The 19778-nt window shown below is 43.5% G+C and overlaps 2 protein-coding genes across 2 annotated transcripts in view; one reads left to right on the top strand and one right to left on the bottom strand.

Moving 5' to 3' along the window:
- Positions 1 to 10905, top strand: part of SCFD2 (sec1 family domain containing 2) — a 195622-nt gene extending 184717 nt beyond the window's left edge. Inside the window, exons 7-9 of the mRNA XM_032110266.1 lie at positions 219 to 353; positions 5118 to 5237; positions 9226 to 10905. Of these exons, the coding sequence (XP_031966157.1) occupies positions 219 to 353; positions 5118 to 5237; positions 9226 to 9318 (348 nt within the window). The 3' untranslated portion in view covers positions 9319 to 10905. The remainder of the gene's footprint in view (positions 1 to 218; positions 354 to 5117; positions 5238 to 9225) is intronic.
- A 1525-nt stretch (positions 10906 to 12430) lies between these two features.
- On the bottom strand, positions 12431 to 16320 carry RASL11B (RAS like family 11 member B). The gene is made up of 4 exons (XM_032110275.1): positions 16137 to 16320; positions 15992 to 16048; positions 14848 to 14924; positions 12431 to 14006 (listed from the first exon to the last, which is right to left on the bottom strand). The coding sequence occupies exons 1-4, from the start codon at positions 16258 to 16260 to the stop codon at positions 13539 to 13541; spliced, it is 726 nt and encodes a 241-aa protein (XP_031966166.1). The 5' UTR covers positions 16261 to 16320; the 3' UTR covers positions 12431 to 13538.
- Between the last annotated feature and the right edge of the window lie 3458 nt (positions 16321 to 19778).

Here is a 19778-nt window from a genome sequence, read left to right as displayed (position 1 = left end):
TACACATGGGGCAGAGTAAATGTGTGGCTCTCTTCCAGTCTTTTCAGTTTGATGTTGTGCTGGTGCATGCCATCTGCAGTCAAGGTCACAAACTCTCTGAATGCTTTCATTTCTGGGATAGTTGTTTCTGTAAGCTTTAATAGAAATAAAATGCTTAGAATTGTGGTTGCACTGAGTCTAAACAGGTTTACTCACAATGTGTTGTTCTCTTTGTGCAGGCTTCTTACAAACCTCTGCTGAAACAGGTAGTGGAAGAGATCTGTAATCCTGATCGGCCCGATCCTGTTGATATTGAGCATATGTCATCAGGCCTCACTGATCTCCTTAAAACTGGATTCAGTATGTTCATGAAGGTAAACCAGCCTTCCCAAGCTCATCTGTAAGATTTTCCTGAGGTCAGAGCATCATGCAGCAGTAGCTGATTTTATTATGCTGTTCAGCAGAACTTGAGGGGAGGTTAGGAGAGTTAAATCCTTGAAGGGGGACTGGGAATAGCTTGAGGTACTACACTGTAGGTACAGTGCGAACATGTAGCACCTGCTGAACGAAACAAGAGGAATGGAGCGGACTGAACATCTAAGTAAGGGTGATGGTGGACACCAAAATAAGGATGATATATCTGGGAAGAGACAATGTGGCTTTGCTAAAGGAAGTGCTAACTCACATAGCTTTTAGAGCTCTTCAGAGATACCCAACAAATAAATTGATGTGAGTGTCAGTTCATATTATCTACCTGGATTTCCAAAAGGCATTCCACATGGCACCTCATCAAAGGACTTTAAAGACACTCAGCAGCCTTCAGATAGGAGAGAAGTAAGTATGAACAATCTGGTCTCACACAGCATGAAGGAGGAGCTCTATATTCAATACCTTTTCTATAATTAGATATTGTTCAACTTGTACTGGGGAGGAAGGAAGCCCATTAGTTAGAAATTTCTTTGTGGATTCTCTTAGCATGTTTTAAGACAGTCATTCTACAAGAATTTACTCTGCTTTACAAATTAGCCCATGCTAAGTGTCCACTAAATATTTACAGAGTTGAAGTGTGGAGTAGCCAGCATGTTGTACATTCAGCCTTGTCTTACTGCATATCCTGAATTCTCTGTTGAAAACAGCCCCAGATTTACATCAAACCACATCAATACTATGGTTATGAGTACGGTACATTTCAGTACTGTGCCCAGTGTTTTTCTTTCAGTTTTACCACTATCACCCCTCAGCATAGAAGAGACATCAGCAAACTGTGCGAGGCAGTGGACACAAATTGCAGCAAGGGAAGTTTCAGTTTAATATAAGGGAAAAAATACCAACTGTAAGAGTGGTTAAGTCCAGAGAATTCTCCGTCTCTGAGATATTCAAAGGTTGGCCAAACAGAGCCCTGAGCAACCTGATACAATTTTGAAGTTGGCCCTGCTTTGGGCAGGGAGGTGAACTAGATGAGCTACAAAGACTCCTTCCAACTTGATTCTGTGATTCTACGGTAATAGAAAAGACATTTTTTTTTTTTCTCTTTTGTGCAAATTCCTGCTAGACCTGCATTTAAAGTCAGGTGACAAAAATAGTTTTGACTGTTGTGTTGGTACTATTCTAGAACTCACTAACAGAATAACAAAGTTATTTTTCTGTTATTTCAAAGAAAGCTAGAATTGAGCACAAAATCAAGTAAGCCTAAAATCCGGTGCAAGAGAGAGACATAAATATATTCTGGCAATATGTATCTGTAAGCGCATCTTTCCTGGTAAAACAAATATCCTACTATAAAGAATATTTAAGAGATGAGCAAGTGAACTTTGTGTAGGATGAATATTTTGTAGGCATCATCACATACCTCACAAATATGTGTCCATGCTTGCTCCCTTGGTTTGTAGCCTGGCTTGCTGGCATGTGCTCAATTGTTGTGTGAATGGGTTTCTGACCAGCCTGTATTTCTGACACTATCACACCATCAGCATAGTAATTATTTTGTGAGCTTCCTTATTTTTGTTTCTTTCTCAATGCCTGAATATAAATGCCAACTCACATAATAATACTTTGGTGATTGCCTCAGGTGTGTTAACTCAGGACAGACTTTTAAAGATAGCTCACATCCAGAAGTTGTTTGTCTGGCAGGTGTGTTTGTTTTGAAGCTAAGGGATGGTGAAGGGAAAAAGCCCCCCTGCCTCAAGGACTCCTCTTTTGGCTGCTTTAAAACATAAAACACATGGTTCTTTATGATCTGAGCTTGCTGTCATTGATAACAAGTGCCCTGCACAGCAGCCTAGTTTCTGGTGATTGGCGTGTTTTCCTTTTTCCAGTTATTCAGCTAAATTAATTGGTTTTTGGTTGGTCACAAATACCAGAATCATCAGTGCTGCTGTCCTTATTGGGTGAGTTACAGAACAATAACAGTTGTTTTTGCTGACTTTCCTCAGAGAAAAAAACTGTGGTTTTTGAGCTGCCATGAGCCATGAGAATATACCTGTCCTCTCATGCCTTCCTGTTTCAGTTTTAGAGTTTTATTGACCACTGCCACCCTGTTTTCCCACCTCCTCCCCTCTCTCTCCTCCACGCAGACACGTGCACTGGCAAAGAGCTCTCTGACCATCAGCATCTCAGCATACCCTGTACGGTGAGCTCAGAGCTGGAGGGAAGGCACTGATGTCCTGCTGGGACACTCTGCTGGCTCAGGGCACCATCCCTACTTCCTCTGGGCTCTTTCACTTCAACGTAATGGTTTTGAGGGGTTTTTGGTTAATCTTTCTAATTGCCTGAGGCAGCTCTCCGAATTTTTTTTAATGTTTGGCATTTTGAGTTGAAGGTGAATTTCACTCAGGGATTTTTGCAAAATTCAGGTTTCACAGTAAATTCAGAGGCTGTGGAAATGTCCCAAATTAACCAAACTGTAGAAGGATCCCAGAAGATACACATTGCCTTTGTTGCAATCTATTTCAGTTCTTCTCTATCACTGAAATGAGTTGTGTTTAGCTACACACAGCCAGTTCCTTCCAAAGAGAGAGTCTTGGGTGGTTGTATTATCAAACAAACAAACAAAAAAAATTGGCAGAAACTTGCATTCTTAACACAGCCAAGTATTTTGTACCCAAAGTATTGTCCTCCTTCAAAATACTTACACATAGCATAACAAAATTACAGATTCCAAGGCCCTGTTCATTTCTGTTTTAATTTAATTTAGAGTTTGCATGACTAATAGTATTTTTAATATGCATTTCTGGAATTTGTGGTTTGAACTTTAGTCTTCTGAAAAATATTAAGTTTTATATAGGCACCATGTGTTTGGATCTAGGTTTATTTTGACTGAAGGAAATTATTTGTTAGGACATTTTCTCTTTAGCATTACCCTGAAAGCTTGTGTTTTCTGATTCCTATACTGGGTGTCCTTTCAGTGTGCCCAATGTTCTGCATGCATGTTTATCATGAGTTTGTTTTTGCTAGGAGGGATATTAAGAATCATAGAATCACAGAATCACAGAATCACAGAATGTTCTGAGCTGGAAGGATCCCACAAGGATCATCAAGTCCAGCTCCTGGCCCTGCACAACACCATTCCCAATTATCACACCATGTGCCCAAGAGTATTATCCAGGCAGGCACGGTGCTGTGACCACTTTCGTGGCAAGCCTGTTCCAGTGCCCTGGAATTGTGGTGTATATGCTATCTGTGCCATCAGCTCGATGAAGATGGCCAGCAAAGTGGGGGTGAGTTAGAGAATAAATACCCAGTATGCAAATACTCAGCTCACTAATACATCTCTCTAAGGCTTTTGTACTAGTTTCAGACTCTCAGGAATTCAAGAGCTCCTTGCCTGGGGAGCAGCGTTGAACAGGGAGCCCCATGTAATCAAAGCCAGCTAGCCTGGAGAGAGAACATGCCATCTCCCTGTGCTAGCTTCAAAAGGAAGAGTCCTTGCTGAAGGTTACCAGGCAGAAAGCCTTCAGGATGAAAAAGTGCCAAAAGACTAAATATAGCAAAGCCACAATAAGGAGAAGAAGAAGAGCTGTTCCTCCAGGAGCTGGAGCCACAAGGATCAAAGAAATCTGCTGTGGTGGGGAAAGCAAAAGAACCCTGCTCTGCCCAAACATGGTTGACATCACTTTCATTCTGTCAAGTGAATGCTGTTAAAAGCCTATGCTCATGCAAGGAAAGGAGGTGGAGAGTCTAAAAAGGAATTAAACTATTTTGTCACTTTTCAGAGCCAAGCATTTGGAGTGTTTCATGCTCCAGGGTGATGTGACAAGAGCAATGGCATGGGCTCTGTTGACATCCCTCCCAAAGACTGGATCAAGGTAGTGTCAGGGGAGTGTGTTTTCTCAAGAAGGAAACAGTTTGCTAGGAAACAGCAAAGTTTCATCAAACTTCTAGAAGTGGCTAAGAGGAAACTGAGGTAAAGCATCACCTTCACATTTAAAATTATAATGCAGTTTTATAAAGTCTTAACTGAAGTGAGATGTTTGTGCCATTTTAAAGATAACTGGAGAAAAATGAAACAAGTATTTTCTTGGAGCTAAAGTTTCTCTATATTAGTTACAAGGCTCTCATAGAAGCATTGAAAACTCTGAATTGAAACAAGCTAGAAACTGAGTTTAGACTATAATGGATCTGATTTATTTTTACTGGATGAATTGTAAAAGATTATTCACTGCACCGGTGAAAACACATTGCATAAAATTCTTTTCCATGTTGACCTCAGGCAGGGATTCTAGCATGTTTAGGCTGGACTCCTTGCTTCTACTGGGTAGTAATTTACCCCTCATTCCTTAAAGTCTCCTGTGCATGTGTATCCAAAGTAAACATCCACCCAAGTACTCTCCTCCCACTCTGGGAAAGGGAGGAAAGTAAGGAAGAAGGAATGGAGGGAGAAACCCTGAGACTTCAGGAGAAACTCCCATAGGTTTCAATGGAATCCATGGAGACTTTATTTCCCTGGAAACAGTTAATTAGTTCTAACTGGGCATCACCCCCATTGATTTCCCTCTCAGCTGCTACAGCATTCCATGAATATTTCTTTCTGAGCTTCCTCTTTGCTCTTCCTCTAGCCACTCAGGGAGCTGATCGCTGATAATCCATAGGCTTGGACCTGGGTGAAGCAAGTACAAATAATGCTTTCCTTTGTTTTACAGGTGAATCGCCCTCACCCTGGTGATCATCCTCTTCTGATCATCTTTATGGTTGGTGGAGTGTCAGTCTCTGAGGTCAAAATGGTGAAGGATTTGGTAGCAACACGCAAACCTGGTACCCAGGTAAAAACAGCTCTAAACTTACAGTTCCTATCCAAACAAAAACTAAGAAAATTCATCAAATAGTGTTCCCTATAGCACTGGTACCAAACCTACAGAAAGCCACAGCCAGATGGGCAGAAATGATGTTAGGGTTTTGCTGTGAAACATCCATAGGCAACAAGTATTCAGGCACCAAGGATCTGTTTTTTCACATGTTGTAGTCAGCAACGAAAGTTCAAACTCAGGTTGGAGAGTTCAGAACAGACTGGCATTAATTTGAAGTAGCTTTCATCATGTCTCAAAAGATTAGTGTCTTTGTATTCTTTATAAACAGAAACATTTGCTGTCCGAAAAGCTACAGGCTCCCTGGCAGTCCACTACGGGACATAGCGCAGGGATACTCAGGAGTCTGGGTACCACCTAGTGACTTATGAGGGGTAATCCTGCAGGCACGCCAACTAGCAAGGGTGAGGAGCAAAATAAATTAACCTGGATACAGCTGTACTTTTCCTGTGTCTGGCCAGGTGTCTCTGATAGATACCTGACCACTAGACCTTAAGTAGCCTGAAGCAGGTGATTTGGAGAAAGCCCCAAGTTTCTGCGTCCTTTGAATGTGCTGTTGGACTCCTGGAAGAAGGATGGTTCCCACAGTGAAGCTTCAGTAATGTCCATGTGGCTGGTCTTTGCCTCATCCACTTTCTGGCAGCAGAACTTGACTACAGTAGCTGTCATCTGAATGGAGGAGGGAGAGGAGGAAGATAGGTGAGCTCTGGTGGCACCTGAGATGTTAAAAATCGTCATTAATTGTGGAGGACCAATCAGGTGTGTGTTGAGTACTGCAGATACACAGGGTAATACAAGAACTCTAAAGTGCTGTGTAACCAGCTGCATCATAAACATAACTCTAGTTTCCAGGGTGGCTTGTAAACATCTTGTTTTCAATTCCTATGGAATGCAGTTGTGATTAGTGAGAAATCATTAGCAAAACAGAGCCAACCAAAGGCAGAGCAGCCCCTCAGTTTGACATGTGTTTTCCGTGTTTCAGTTGTCTTTGCAAGGCAGTCTCAAGCAGTGTTTTGTAAGTTGGAGCACCATTTTAGCGGTGGTTTTTTTTGATCTGATAACACGATTCTTTCCTATTAACCTACTGGTAATCTCCTCAAAATAGCAAATTAAATTTTCCCTCTTGGAGGGGAATTGAGTTGTGACATACTGATGGACAAGTTAATCCACACACACAATGTATTAAGACACCCTGAAAGATAAACAGAGGGTTAACATCTGAGTTGGTTTAGAACTATGCAGGGAGATTTTCAACTGGCTTTCTAGAGGGACTTAAGGCTTGACAGTGGTGACATGGGATCTGGTGTTGCTTTGCTTTGGCTTAACCCTGGCAGCAGGTCACCCTCTGAGGCAGATTCCTAAAGCATTTTAAGCTTTTACTGCATCTTGCCTTTTATCCAAATGTGCTGTGTTAGAGGTGAAAGGACTTCGGGGGAGAGGCGGGAGGAGGAAGAGAAAGAAGAAACTAAGCAGTTGTGCAAGTGTCTCACCAAAAAAAAGTTTGTAAGTTTGTTGGATTTACCTGGATTTCTGCACTATAGCTGTGAATATGCACCACCTGTTTAGGATTATTCTCTTTTCAAAAAGCCAGGCATTTATCTAACTCAAGCCAGGGTTTAACAGAGCCTTTTTTTTGCTGTTCAGGCAATCAGGTTCAGGCTTCAGGGAAACACTGGCCTTCCAAGTCCCTTCCAGTCAAAGAAAGCACTAACATTTATACTAATTACTGGCTCTTGGAAAAATGCAGAAATGTGTAAGTACAAAAACTGAATAAAGTAACTGAAGAAAAACTGAGAGGATGCACTGATTACTTCAGCAACTGTTTGGAGTTTAGGCAAATGACATTTAAATGTGGAATAAGAGACACATGTTTCCATCCACAGAACAGTTCTGCATCTGAATGTGAACAACAATTTTATTTCTCATGGAGAAGCACAAAGGAATACAGTGTTTCCTATGCACCATTTGGTTTTGGATGGTGGCAAATAGCTCCCCATAACTAGTGAGAAGTATCCTCTTTTTGAAGGAAGAAATTACTTCTCTTATTCTGCTTTAATCAGGAGAGTAATAAAGGGGAGAGAGCATGAGAGAATATTTCCCCCTCTCTTCTCCCGACATGCACTACCATCTATGTGGTTGTGGCTGAGGTAGGCAGACTGATATACTCTTTCAGAGGCACCTTTAGATGTTAGCTGCATCCTTCCCTGCCTTCTGCTGGGGGAAAACTTCCCATTGGATTTCAGTGGGTCAGGATAGGAGCTCCTGGCTCTTCCACCTTGGCTGCACTAGGAGGGGTAGCCCTTCAGGTGAAGCATGAAAGACAGGCACGGTGTAAGACAGGCACAGAGTACGAAACAAGGAGAAGGACTGTCCTGAAGAGAGCTGCCTGGAGAAGAGATGGACATTACTTATCAGGGCAATTCCCCTCTTCTCTGTAAAAAGGAAAAAACAAACATTCACGTTTATCCCCCTCAATGAGCCCTTGGAGATACTGTAGGGAAAGGAGAGAAGTCCTCCTGTATTCAGCAGCATCTTTTCTGAGACATAAAAGTTGCAGATCTCAGTTTTCTCTCTGGGCTTGCTATTAGTTGCACAAATCCCCTGAGGGTTCAGTGGTAGGACTCCAAGAAGAAATTGCTTTTATCTGTCAATGGCTATTGTTGATGTTTGGCTTGTACACTCAAAAAACTTCGGTAACGTGTCCCTTCGTGTTTTTCAGAGTTAAGCTGCGTGATAACAAGATGAGCACATACTGTGCTGTAGTCTAAGTCTCATGTAACATAAGTAAGACAGTGTCAGCCTTTGGCATCTGCAAGTTACAGAGAGTTTTTCAGGCTCACGAAGGAAGAGATAATCAGTGTCAGTTTGCTGCAGATTGTGTGGGAGGACAAGGGAAGAGGAGAAGTGAGGGGGAAGCTATCACCAATACAGAAGGGATCCTTTCAGTATCTGAAGTGAAAAGATGTATGAAAGAACAACAAAAAAAGTTGAAATGCAGCATTACCACATACTTTAGCCATGTGATGGACAGCATTTGATAGATGCTGCAATAAATGGACACACAGACATATTCTGTTGTTGATGTTTGTACTTCTTCTCCTTGACTTTGCGCTGAAGAAGCAAATTCATTTTCAAGTGGGCTAGTATGATTAAATCTGCCCCCAGATCCCTGCCTGCAATCCTGACCCTATGGACACTGCTAAGCTTGGGGCTCAGTAAGAGCAGTGTCCTATGATTTTGACCCTGAGATAGCTCCTCACAGCAAGAGTGTACACGCTCAGTCCTGGATGATAGCTTTGCCCTATCACAACACCTAAATTATATACTTATTATATATTAGGAAAACAGATACCTGGACCCAGCAGGATATGTGTCATGGTTGTAGTGAGTGATGGTTTCATTCATCAGACCCATCTGGGGTTAAAAACTGGAAGAAACCAAAGTGATAACATCTGACACTGCTCAAGGTTGAGCTTGATGTGCAGAACAGCCTGTGCCTGGTCTGAGGAGACGTTTCTGAACAGGGAGTCTGGCTCCCTGCAGCAGGCACTTTTGTGGTGCTCACCTTACCTTCAGCTGAGAGGAAACAGGCATCACTCAAATCTGTGCTATAGGAGAGGAAACCACTGCTTCATCAGCTGATGCCTCGCAGTAAACCCAGTGGCAGTCACAATAAATCACAAGGTAAGATGTGGGTAGAAATGTGTCAAAGCACACATTCATTAAGCATACAATGCTACCAGTCATTATGCTCCTTAAAGCAATTTAACTACAGTTATTAGCGAGGAGACAGTTTCACTGGACAAGTTGTATTGCCCTGTCAGTAAACACCAGAAGCAGACAGCCTGCCTAGAGCTGGGTAAAAAACAGTTACTATCTATGGCTCATTAGTACTGTCTCAGTCCCTTCCAGTTTGACTTGTTGTTTCTTGTTCCCCTTTTTTCAGGTAATTGTGCTCTCCTCTGTACTCCTGACACCACATAGTGCCGTTGAGTTGCTGTTTGCCCCAGACCGTCTCCAGCCTGATGCTCATATCTGATGGGGAAGGCTGTGGAGGAGTGAGTGCCTTGCCTGGAAACATCAAATCCCTTCTCTGTCAGTCTTCTCAAGAGCCCTTCAAAAACTGTCATGTCACCTGCTGCAGTAAGAGCTCCAGGTGAAACAGCTGGGTATCTGGCTGCAAGGGAACATCTGCAGCTCGTGGGCAGCTCTTCAAAATGGTCCAGTTGTCCAGCAACAAATCTCCCCTCCTTAACGATAGCACTGTGCAGTGCTGAATCACTCCCAGGCTCACTCAGCGTGGTGAGGGTGATTGTTCATAACAATTCCCTAGAAAAGGAGCAGCTGAGGACCAGGTGATGCACAGTTTGCACTCCCCAAGCAGTACCTTTTCCTGATGGTTTTCCTGGGTTTGCAGCTGGTGGGAAATGCTGCTGAAGGAGGGAGAGGCTAGCAAAATCCACCCTCTGACGTGCTACCTTGCAAAACGTGTGCCTTACACAATGTGAACAGTCTCTACTCTTACTTTGTCCCTCACTCCAGAGAGATCATGGAACAGCAGCCCTGATTTAGCTGGCACAGCAGCTCCCTGTCTGGTGATGCTCTTTCAACAGGACTGTTAGAGACAGGGAAGCAGAGAGCCAGACTCAGGGGCTGGGTTACATGGCTGCTTCTCTCTAAGCTTTCCATTTCCTGCTCTAGTTTCTCCACCCACAGTCCCAGAAGAAAAGACTGTTTCTGATGGCACACTTCTCTGTAGATTTACACAGGAGGCCATATGGGCTGTGATGGTTTGATGATAACCCCAAAAGAATCCTCCCCTCACATGCATTTAAAAAAGAAAAAGAAAGAAAGGGGGGAAAAAAAAGGGCATGATCCCATTTTCAAGGGGCCCCAGCACAGATTCTTTCTTGAGCTAGATTTCTGAGCAGCATGATTAAAGAACAGCTTTTATTTTTAATCACAAAAGAACTGCAATCAAATTCAGTTATGTAATTTTTCTTTATAAAACTTTGCTACAATCTGTGATGTAAGAGCAGCAGCCAATAGAGATTTTAATTGCATATAGCACCGAGGTTTCCAAATTGCAACATGAAATGGTGGAGCTCTAAAGCTGCATCCTCTTGCTTCATCCAAGTAATGCTACGACTACAGCTTACACTGAGATGAGAACGTGAAATTAAGTGACATTCACTCTATCATAGCATTCTTTATTATGCCAAAGGAGTAGATTAAATGGGAAGTAGTTTTTTAAATTTTGTTCACTAGCTAGCATTAGTTCTCCTAAATGTTTATGATGGTCTTCAGAAAAGGGTGCATTTTGGTTTAAGTTCAATTTTGAGTGGCTGGAAGGAAACAATGGACTGATTATAAAGCATGGACAATGTCGTCTCTGTGGAAGAGAAATTTGTAAGAATGACTATAGAATGGAACTTTGTGCTATAAAAAATGAGAAATGCTATGAGATTGCAATATTAAAACCTCAAGGAATAGTTTGAATAGAGCAACTGGAAAGCAAGTAGCTGGTCTCTTGGGTTTTCTGTCATCCTGTACTGTTCAGTCTTCTTTAGAATATGGTTGTTTCATAAATTCTATAACCAATAAAGCAATGCTCTTACAATGCCAAGCCTGATTTGTCGTCTTCTTTTTTCCTAGTATGCAGAGCCACACATGCCAGAACTGCATATTCCTGCAACCCTTTTTACTTTTGCATTATTTGATTGCCCCTAGGAACCTAGACCTTCTGTCTTGGGAGGTGTCCTAGAACATTTCCTACACGCTGCTCGTAGCGGAAAGGCTTGCCTGTGTCCAGTGGCCATTGCTGAGCTCAGGTGCTCACACCTCTGAGGTGCTGCTGCTTTCCTGAGCTGGTGGAGGCTGCCAGTTGTGGTCTGCACTCCCTCACCCCTCTTTCATCAAATGCTCTCAGGTCTCTGACTTGGCCATCTACAGACCTACTGTATAGAGAAGGCAGGGGGTGAGTCTAAGCAGACACTGGTGATCTTGCACTTCCTCTGGGTCAAGTAGCTCCTTTGACTGAGACAGAGACTAGTTTTCCAGGCGCACACACTCTTTGGAGGAATCTTCTCAGCCAGTGGGGCCACAGCTGTGGTAAGTGATGCTGGAACTTAGCCACCATCTCATACTTAAGTACTTCGAGACCAAAAGTACAGTGGAGTCTTTCCAGTGGCCCTAGTGCAATAGTAAGCTTATTCGTAGGCAATAGCTGTAGCAGCTACATGGCACCTGTGCTTGGGGAAAAGGTCAAGGGATAAGGGATCTCCTGTCAGTTCCATATGAGTAGAAACAGCACAGAAGAGATTTGCAAGGGCAGGTGCAGGACCACATCAAGGAGTGTCTGAGTCCTCTGCCTGCAACACGAAGCAATACTCAAAATGTACAGAGGAGAAAACATAAAGCCACCCTTGGGAAATTGGTTTACTTCTCTATTAATAAGCTAAGCACTATTTGGTATAAGCTCAGAGTGGAAGGGCAAGCTCAGTTTTGTTTGCAACTCCAATCCTAAGTCACTTGGCAAGTAAATCATGGTCCAAAAGATTATCATCAGCAGGACCCTGTCAGAGTTTCCCTGCACCATTTATTGCATCTGTGTGCTAACCAGGTGAGCCTGTATGGCCATCAGCCTAGTCCCAGCACAAACATCCTCCTCAGGAAGTTTTTTTAGTAAAGCTACTTTAAACATGAAAGAGGTAGTTGACCTGCAATTTGATTAAGTTCTTCCTTGTGATACAGCTCAAAACATATATATTCTCTTTTTTTTAAGAAAGTGGCAGTCACTTACAATTCATGGTCTTCCAGGTTTTGACCTACCTCACACCTTTCCTTTCTCACAAGAGAGAAATACCAAAGTATTTTTGATAAGTGGAAATGAAGAATCCCATTTTAATTTGAAAGGTCTTTGCCTTATTCAGCTCCTCTCCTAAAAGAATTTCTTAAAAAGAAGTTGTAAAGCAGTTGTGAGAGCTCCCCCGCTGTGGTTTATGCTAATAAAGCAACAGCACAGGCAGGAAAGGACACCTTGCTGTTTCTGCAGTGTATGCTAACTACCTTGAGAAAGCTATTACTTTGTCTCAACATTTCACTGGTTGTTACTCCTTGTTTCTCACCCCCAAAGAACACACAAGGAAACATGCAATTCAAAAATTTAATGTACCGGGCAGTAAGAATGAAAAGTCCACTCCCTAGAAGGAGTATCTGTACACAAAATAAATAAGTTACAGTTTAAACAAAAGCACGACTGGCTTTTTAAAGTGCATGTGTATAAGGCCCTTAGGCTCTCAACTCCATTGGCTCAATATTAAAAAAAAAATTTAGTATTTATATAAATCTGCCATGTGTTTAAGAATGAAGAGGGTCTGGCTCAGCTCAGAACAAGCCATCAGCTTCATTGCCTGGAGCCAGCCATGCTTCACACCTTTTGTTCTTTTTGTGCCTGCTGCATACAGGAGAGAGAGAAAAGTCTTAGAATGGCATCTGTAATAGACTATCACTCCAACTCCACACTCATTCCTCACAAACTCCATGTTGGATCATTTAGTCTGGAAAGTACTTTTTTCAGACAGTAAAAGAGTTGTTTGTAATTAGATATGTTTACACCCTGTGGACAATAGCTTTGCATACAAAGAGTCTGGTCAAGTTGTCAGCAATAACATTAGTAAAAAATAAAGGACCATTGTTTACAGTCTTGATGCTCAGTCCTGTCTACTTATTTTACTCTTATTTTTACAGAACCATTTGATGTTTGCTTATTTGTTTTGAAATACACAAAAAAACAGTTCTACTGTGCAATAAAATTAAACAGTTGCATCATGCTGTCCTTCATTCATGTGAGAACAAAACTTAAGTGGTTACTTCTGAACAGGGACCTGCAGTTCAGGGCATTTCCCTGCTCAAGTTGAGTTACAGCAAAAAGGTTGTTTCTGCACAAATGAAAGCCAAATCTGTCCAACTTGGGAAAAGGCAAATTGTTTCATTTACTAAAAAGTTCCCTTTCCAAATGAAAACACCTATTTAGCAAGTGACATCCTAGAACTATTTTTCAGGAGTTTTTGGGTTTTTTTTTTCTTCTCCTAATCTGATACTGTTCCTTTTTTAAGCAACTGCTTAAAGACTACTACCATGCAAAAGGCTACTCAAACCATCCTCCTTTCACAATGCCTTGGATTCTATATGTGCCAGTGTTAAACACCCCAGGTTTCAATCTCAAGCTAAACATTGGATAGACCAAGGGCTGTGCTGTCAAACAGAAGTGACAGTCCTCACTTTGGCAGACAAAGCTTGCTTAAACCTTCTCTTCAGATCCTGCATGTTGGGTGACTTTGGCCGTGGAATAAGAGAGGTTCTCCTCCTCTCAGGGGTGCTGGTTATTTGCTGTTTATTGACTTCTTTACAGAGGAGATGGAAGGCATTGAAGACGTTGTTATAGTTTTCACTGACAGATACTTCATAGAAAGTACAGCCCAGCATATTGGCCAGCTGAAGTCCCTGCTGAGGCTCCACCTCTTTGATATGCAAGAGATCAGCTTTGTTTGCCACAATGACAACAGGGACCATGTTCCCTGGATGCAGCTGTCGAACATGATGGTAAAGGTGGCTGAGTAGTTCAAAGCTCTTGTAGTCAGTGATGGAGAAAACAATCACCAGGGCATCTGCCCAGCGAATGCATCTCTTCAGCTGCTCATTACAATCCAGACTGTGTTCATGGATCTGAAAAATGAATGGTCTCAAATTAGATAGCTGAAGTCATAAAAGATTAAAAGAACCTGTCTTCAAGAGTCTGTAAAGCCAAATAGCATTTTACAGCTTCAGACATATATTTGGATTTCACATAGTAAGTATGAACTTAATCTGAGCATAGCGAATAAACGCAGATGTTGATTCAGCTGCAAAAAGCTGGAATTTAACACTGGAGTTTGCAATACTCAAATGGAAAATTGACCTGAGTAGTTCTGCATGCAGAGAAAGACTTTGTAGTTCCACAGAATGGGAAATTAACTGGCTAGACAGTAAGTCTGGGGAAGCAAAGATATGAGCTGGAAGCATTTAGTCCTGGAGTGTTGCCCGGTTCAAAAAGGCAACAATCCAGCATTACTCAGGTCTATACATTCAAAACTTTAACTTGTGACACACTAATAAGCACAGCCACAATGTAGCAGACTTTACTTTGTCATACATATTTATGAAGCTTGTTGGGCAGTGGTCATGACATTTGTTTTCACGTATACCATATTTCACATATACCAGTTTGAATTGTTTCTGGGTTTGTGCCTAATGTTCCCAGTATACAGGAATGAGGCACTTCAGTAATTCAGCTGCTCAAAAGTAATGGGCCTCCAATGAACAAATGATTCATTGAAACAGTCTCTCAACACAGCTGGCTTGACTGGTTAAAACACAAGTTACCATCTCTCCCACACAGAACACCAAACTCTGAAATGGACAGCAAAATGTTTTACAGAAAGACCATAACAAGATGCTGCACAGAGGGATGCAAGCACACGAACAATTAGAACTACTCTGGTAAACTACATGGTCGCGTCTAGCTTACCTGAACTCCTGGAGTATCTTGCACTTGGATGGCCAACATCTCTCCATCTACCTGGATGTGCCTGCTGTAGAGATTACCTGACAAGAACACCAACAGGTTCACAAGTACAGTCACCACTCTACAGACAAATGTTGCTTCTGCTGCCCATTAGTTGTCTAGGGAAAGTCATATCATCACTCATGAAGCAAGAAACCAGTGTTATAAGCTTTTGGGGTGTTAACAATATTTATGATATTACTAGAAGCCTGGGATTAAATAATGAATTGACTTGTATGGAAGCTGGGCATTAAATAGTAGGCAACTTGGAACTTCATCACTCTAAGACTGTCTTAGACTGAATGATAATGGTAAGAGGGCAAAATAGCCAGCTTTTATCATATAGAAAAGCAGTTTTCTTGTCATTTAGTATTTCCACAATTTAGTGCAGCTCCCTGTTAGCTGGCCTGTAAGGTTTTCTGGGTTGATTGGATTTTTTTTTTCATTTCTTTGGCTTTTTCAAGTTATTTCCTTAACAGAAGACGGTATATTTTACACCGGCATTAATTTAGACTCTGCACTGTACTCACTGAATGATATACGTAATATCACCTCTCCATTTCCCCCTTTTAGCTAGCCCTGCCTAGCCCACGTAGCTGCTGGCACTCAGTTTGCAAAAAAACAATACAACAGTAGGTTTACAGAATGTTTTCCTGTTTTAGCTAAAAGACTCCTTCAAAAAAGGGGCACTTTCACCACATAAAGTGAATTCTGTCAGGGACCTGCAGTACAACCCATCTCTAGAGCTGCTGTGATCACAAATCGCATGTGGCTGTGCCTGGCGTGCCCCTTTCCGAAGGCTGCGAGCAGACCGGGGAGGGAACCGGCTCTCAGGGAGGCAGCAGCCGCGGAACCCCGGGGATTCGGGCCGCTGACAGCACCTGCCGAGCGCCCCGGGGGGAGCGAGCTCTTCCCTTCCCACCTGCGCCTCGGCTCAGCGCTGGGGTCTGCACACTCTCTCTCAGGGCTTGCACCCCGCGCCCACCAGCCCGGGCACCCTCAGGGCAGGCACCGCCGGCGGCAAAGCGGCCGCGCTGCCCCCGCCCCGCGGTACCCCCTGCCCGACCTCCATCGCGCCGGGAACAAAGCCGCGCCGCCGCTCGCCTACCTGCGTTCCGCTCGTAGTCGCCGATGAACCGCCGGGTGAGGAACCGCACCACGAGCGCTGCGGGCAGGCACAGACAGGCACCATTAGCCGCGCTCCGCCGCCGCCAGCCCCCCACCCGCCTCGCCCCGACCGCTGCCCCCCTCACCTGTCTTGCCCACGCCGCTGCCCCCCACCACCGCGATCTTGACGAGGCGGGGCCGGGCGGTGGCGGGGCCGTCGCCGCCGGGCGCGCACTCGGCGATGGTGCACATGCTCTGCGTCAGGCGCATCCCGCTCCGCGACCCGCGCCCGCCGCTGCCGCCGCCGCGCCCCCGGCCCTTTTCTCGCCCCCGCGTCCCGCCCCGGCCCCCGGCGGCCACTCAGAGCGCCCGAACACCGCCCCGCCACGCCCCGGAACGCACCCCGAGACACGCCCCGAGCCGCGTCCCGCCCCTGCCGGGCAGGGGGAGCGGCTGAGGGGGCGCGGCGGGGCGGCGGCGCCCGCGCCTCGGGAGGGCTGGGTGGGGAAGGCTGTCAGAAGTGAGGAGTCTGTCTCTGTGTGACCTCCCTGCTCTTCGCGGGTCAAACACCCGCAGCACCGTAACGGCGACGGATCGATTTCCGAAGATCTCAGCGCCGTCTTCTCCCAAAATCCCGCCAGGCTGACTGAAACGCGCGCGGCGCCCGTAGAGGCTCAGCCACCTGCCTGGTTCCCGGGCTGGCATCGGTGCTGTGGCTGCCAGTCTGGGTTGCACCTGCCGCCCCACACCTCCGCCACCCACCTCCGGATGCCTTGCCTTGCCTTGCCGTGCAGGTGAGAGCAGACGCTGAACCACGCCTGCCCTGCGGCTGAGCAGTGCTGGGTACAATAGAGGAGCTGCTCTCCTTGCCGGCCACCAGGCCAACACCAGAGGTGATGGTGGATTAGCTTTGCGAGTAGTGGGTGTATTGTAAGACTACTAAGGTCACGTTGGGGGGGGAAATTGTTTCCTAGGTGCAGTTTAAAATAAATAGATGGATAAAACAGATTTATAGAAAGGTATTCTAAGTCAAAAGGAGAAAGAGACACAATTAGAGATAAATCAACAAGGCTGAAGGACTCAAAGGGTTGAATACAAAGAAAAGGCTGGATTTTTTATGCCGGTGCAGCAGGAATGACCTGGGCATTGTACCTTGAGCAAAGGGAAAGCATTTCATAGATTATCTGGCATCTTGGTAACTAAGGTCATTGGAAATAGAAAACCTAAAGGTAAAAGTGAAGAGGTTCACTCTCCTAAGAAAGTTTTGTCTTCAAGATGATGAAATACAGAAGGTAAATAATGTCAACTAGATGTAGTTACCTCAACCAGGGAAAAACAAACAGGGCCGCGCAGTCATGCAGTGAGAAGGGCATACAGATTGAAGGAAGTCTGGCAATATTTAGAAAACCAAGAAGCATTTTGCTTCTAATTTTAATAAAGATGATCACATGAAAGATGGATGCAGAAGGAAGATGAGTAATGGGAAGAAAGTTGTGGTTAATTACTGCAGTGGGGGCAGATAAACCATCTTGTCCAGTGTGCAAACAGGCCAAGTGTGTGGAAATGGGGGTGAAAAGAGCACAAAGTTTCACTCTAGAACTCAAATCATTATGGAATACTTGCATTAAAGAAAGGGAGGGAAATAATTTTTAATAATCTAGACAAATTTTGAAGAAAAGGATAATTAAAGATATGAGAATACATTGAATAAAAATTAAGTATGCAATTACATGACACGTCACTTCAGTAGGATATCTTTCTCCTTGCCTCTTTCTTCAAGAAATGAAATGTGGTAGATGTCGTCTATTTGGGATCAATAATACCTGTTGCTGTCCAGACAAGAAACAGCTGTTGAAGCAGAAGAGCATGTGGATCAGGACACAATAACAGAGGGGTGTTTTATATGGGAGGTGTCAGAGTGAAGGGAAGTGCTCTGTGTGATTCATCAATGCTCCTGTCATCCCTCATGTTTCCATTACAATGGTGTCATCAAGAACACAAGCAAGCTAATGAAATCTGCTGTTGACAGAGCTGGGAGTAGTTAGTATGTTGGAGAAACTGTGTGTCTCTTAGAACAGGTTTAATGAAAATATAATTAAATTTGTTAACATTAATGACAGAGATTAAATAAAAAGAAAAATTCTTCCATTGGCTATACGATCAGCACTTGGATAAGAGAGACTAGTTAATCTTGAGATGGGTAGGAGCTGTTTAAAAGGGGAAATGTAAACCCAGCAATGTCAGATAAGTAATTTCAGAAAAGATCTGCAGTTCAGTGTGTGATTCTGTCAGCCGGTCAAGAGTAAATCACTGTTTGTCGTGGTTTAACCCCAGCCAGCAACTAAGTACCACACAGCTGCTTGCTTGCTCCCCCCCCGCCTGCCTCTCTTGGAAGGAGAATCAGTGAGAAAGTAAAGCTTGTAGCTGAGGTAAGAACAGTTCAAGAGTTGAGACAAAATAAAATATACAAAAGTGGGGCTTAGAAAATGGAGGAGCCAGGAAAGTTGAAACTGAGAGCCAATGTCAGCATAAGAATAAGTGGATATAAACTCAGTTGGAGTACCGAAACACCGGAACATATCTCTAAAGAGAGTGGAAGGAGCAAAATCAAGTCTAATTTCTGTAAAATTGAGCTGGAGAATTTTATAGAAGGAAATACATGGTGTGATTGACTTCAGTGGCTATGAGATTCAATGATCCCTTCTAGAGGCCTACAGAGAGTATTCTAACATCATTCCATAAATAAATATGCTAACACATAGCAATGCATACAGCTGTGGTGTCTCCAACACATAAACAGGTGTGGTAGAAACCACAAAAAGGGAAAACGGGAAAGGGTGATGAAAATGAGACAACGCCTCAATAAACTGGTTTTAAAAAGGAGATGGTTAATAGGGACTAGATGAAAGTGCTAAAATAACTGGAGAATGGCATCTTCTTCCTCTATCTCAAAATACCAAAAGCAAAACAATCAACCAGATTGAAAGGTGGAACTTCTGGAAAAACTGAGATACAAAATATGCTCTTTTAAAAGGCATATTTGAGTCACTGAGTCAATTTCTGTAGGAAGGCTCTGGAACAAAACCTAAAATTATGTCTGTAATAAAAAGAAGTGCGCATTTATAAATAAGGAGATGCATTTTCAGTACTTTGTGCTTCCTTAGAATTCATTAGCAGCAGTAAATTATCTTCTCAAATTTTGCACAAATTTCTTAAGTATTATGGATCAGAAAGAGCTCTAATGTGGTGTGGACAGGCTTTCTCATCCATCAGTCTTTTTAATAAAAAATTTCTTATGTCATCCTTTCAGGCAGAAATTACTGCTGTCAGAGACGAGGCCTTAGCCCAGATGGTCACAGGTCAGACCTGGTGGGAATACACTTCCACAGTTCAGGGGGACATTTCTATAGCTTATTTTATGCTGCTGGACAGAGGGTATGTTTGTACTGGTTTATACTTTCGCTAAAGACACTTCCATCAACAACCAGGGAATAAACCTTACTTTGTTACCCGGTGCTTTTGTAATTCTAACTCATTTCCTCAGAGAAACAAGTGCTGTGGACACGGTGTGCAGAAACATGGTCAAAGGCTGCTCTTTCCAGATGAGTATTTACTTTCCGAAGTGCTGTGAGATCTTTCTGTGGCTTTATAAGAGTAAATACAGGGAAGTTCCCTTTCCATGGCACAACGTGTTCCATGCTCCCAACTTTTAAAGCCAAGTGAACCAGCCCCTGTGAAAAGCCCGAGAAGGCTGGAGCTTATCCCTCCTCTGACACAGCCCTGCGCCA

Source organism: Corvus moneduloides, chromosome 5 (genome assembly GCF_009650955.1).
Source record: "Corvus moneduloides isolate bCorMon1 chromosome 5, bCorMon1.pri, whole genome shotgun sequence".
NCBI lineage: Eukaryota > Metazoa > Chordata > Aves > Passeriformes > Corvidae > Corvus > Corvus moneduloides.
This window is presented reverse-complemented; position numbering and strand designations above follow the sequence as displayed.

Excerpts from the sequence above, each read along its gene's own strand:
- RASL11B (XM_032110275.1), bottom strand. The coding sequence starts at position 16,260 with ATGCGCCTGACGCAGAGCATGTGCACCATCGCCGAGTGCGCGCCCGGC. Across the intron at positions 14,925-15,991 it reads CGACTACGAGCGGAACGCAG|GTAATCTCTACAGCAGGCAC; the intron begins GTAGGCGAGCGG and ends TGTTCTTGTCAG. Across the intron at positions 14,007-14,847 it reads AAGATACTCCAGGAGTTCAG|ATCCATGAACACAGTCTGGA; the intron begins GTAAGCTAGACG and ends TTCATTTTTCAG.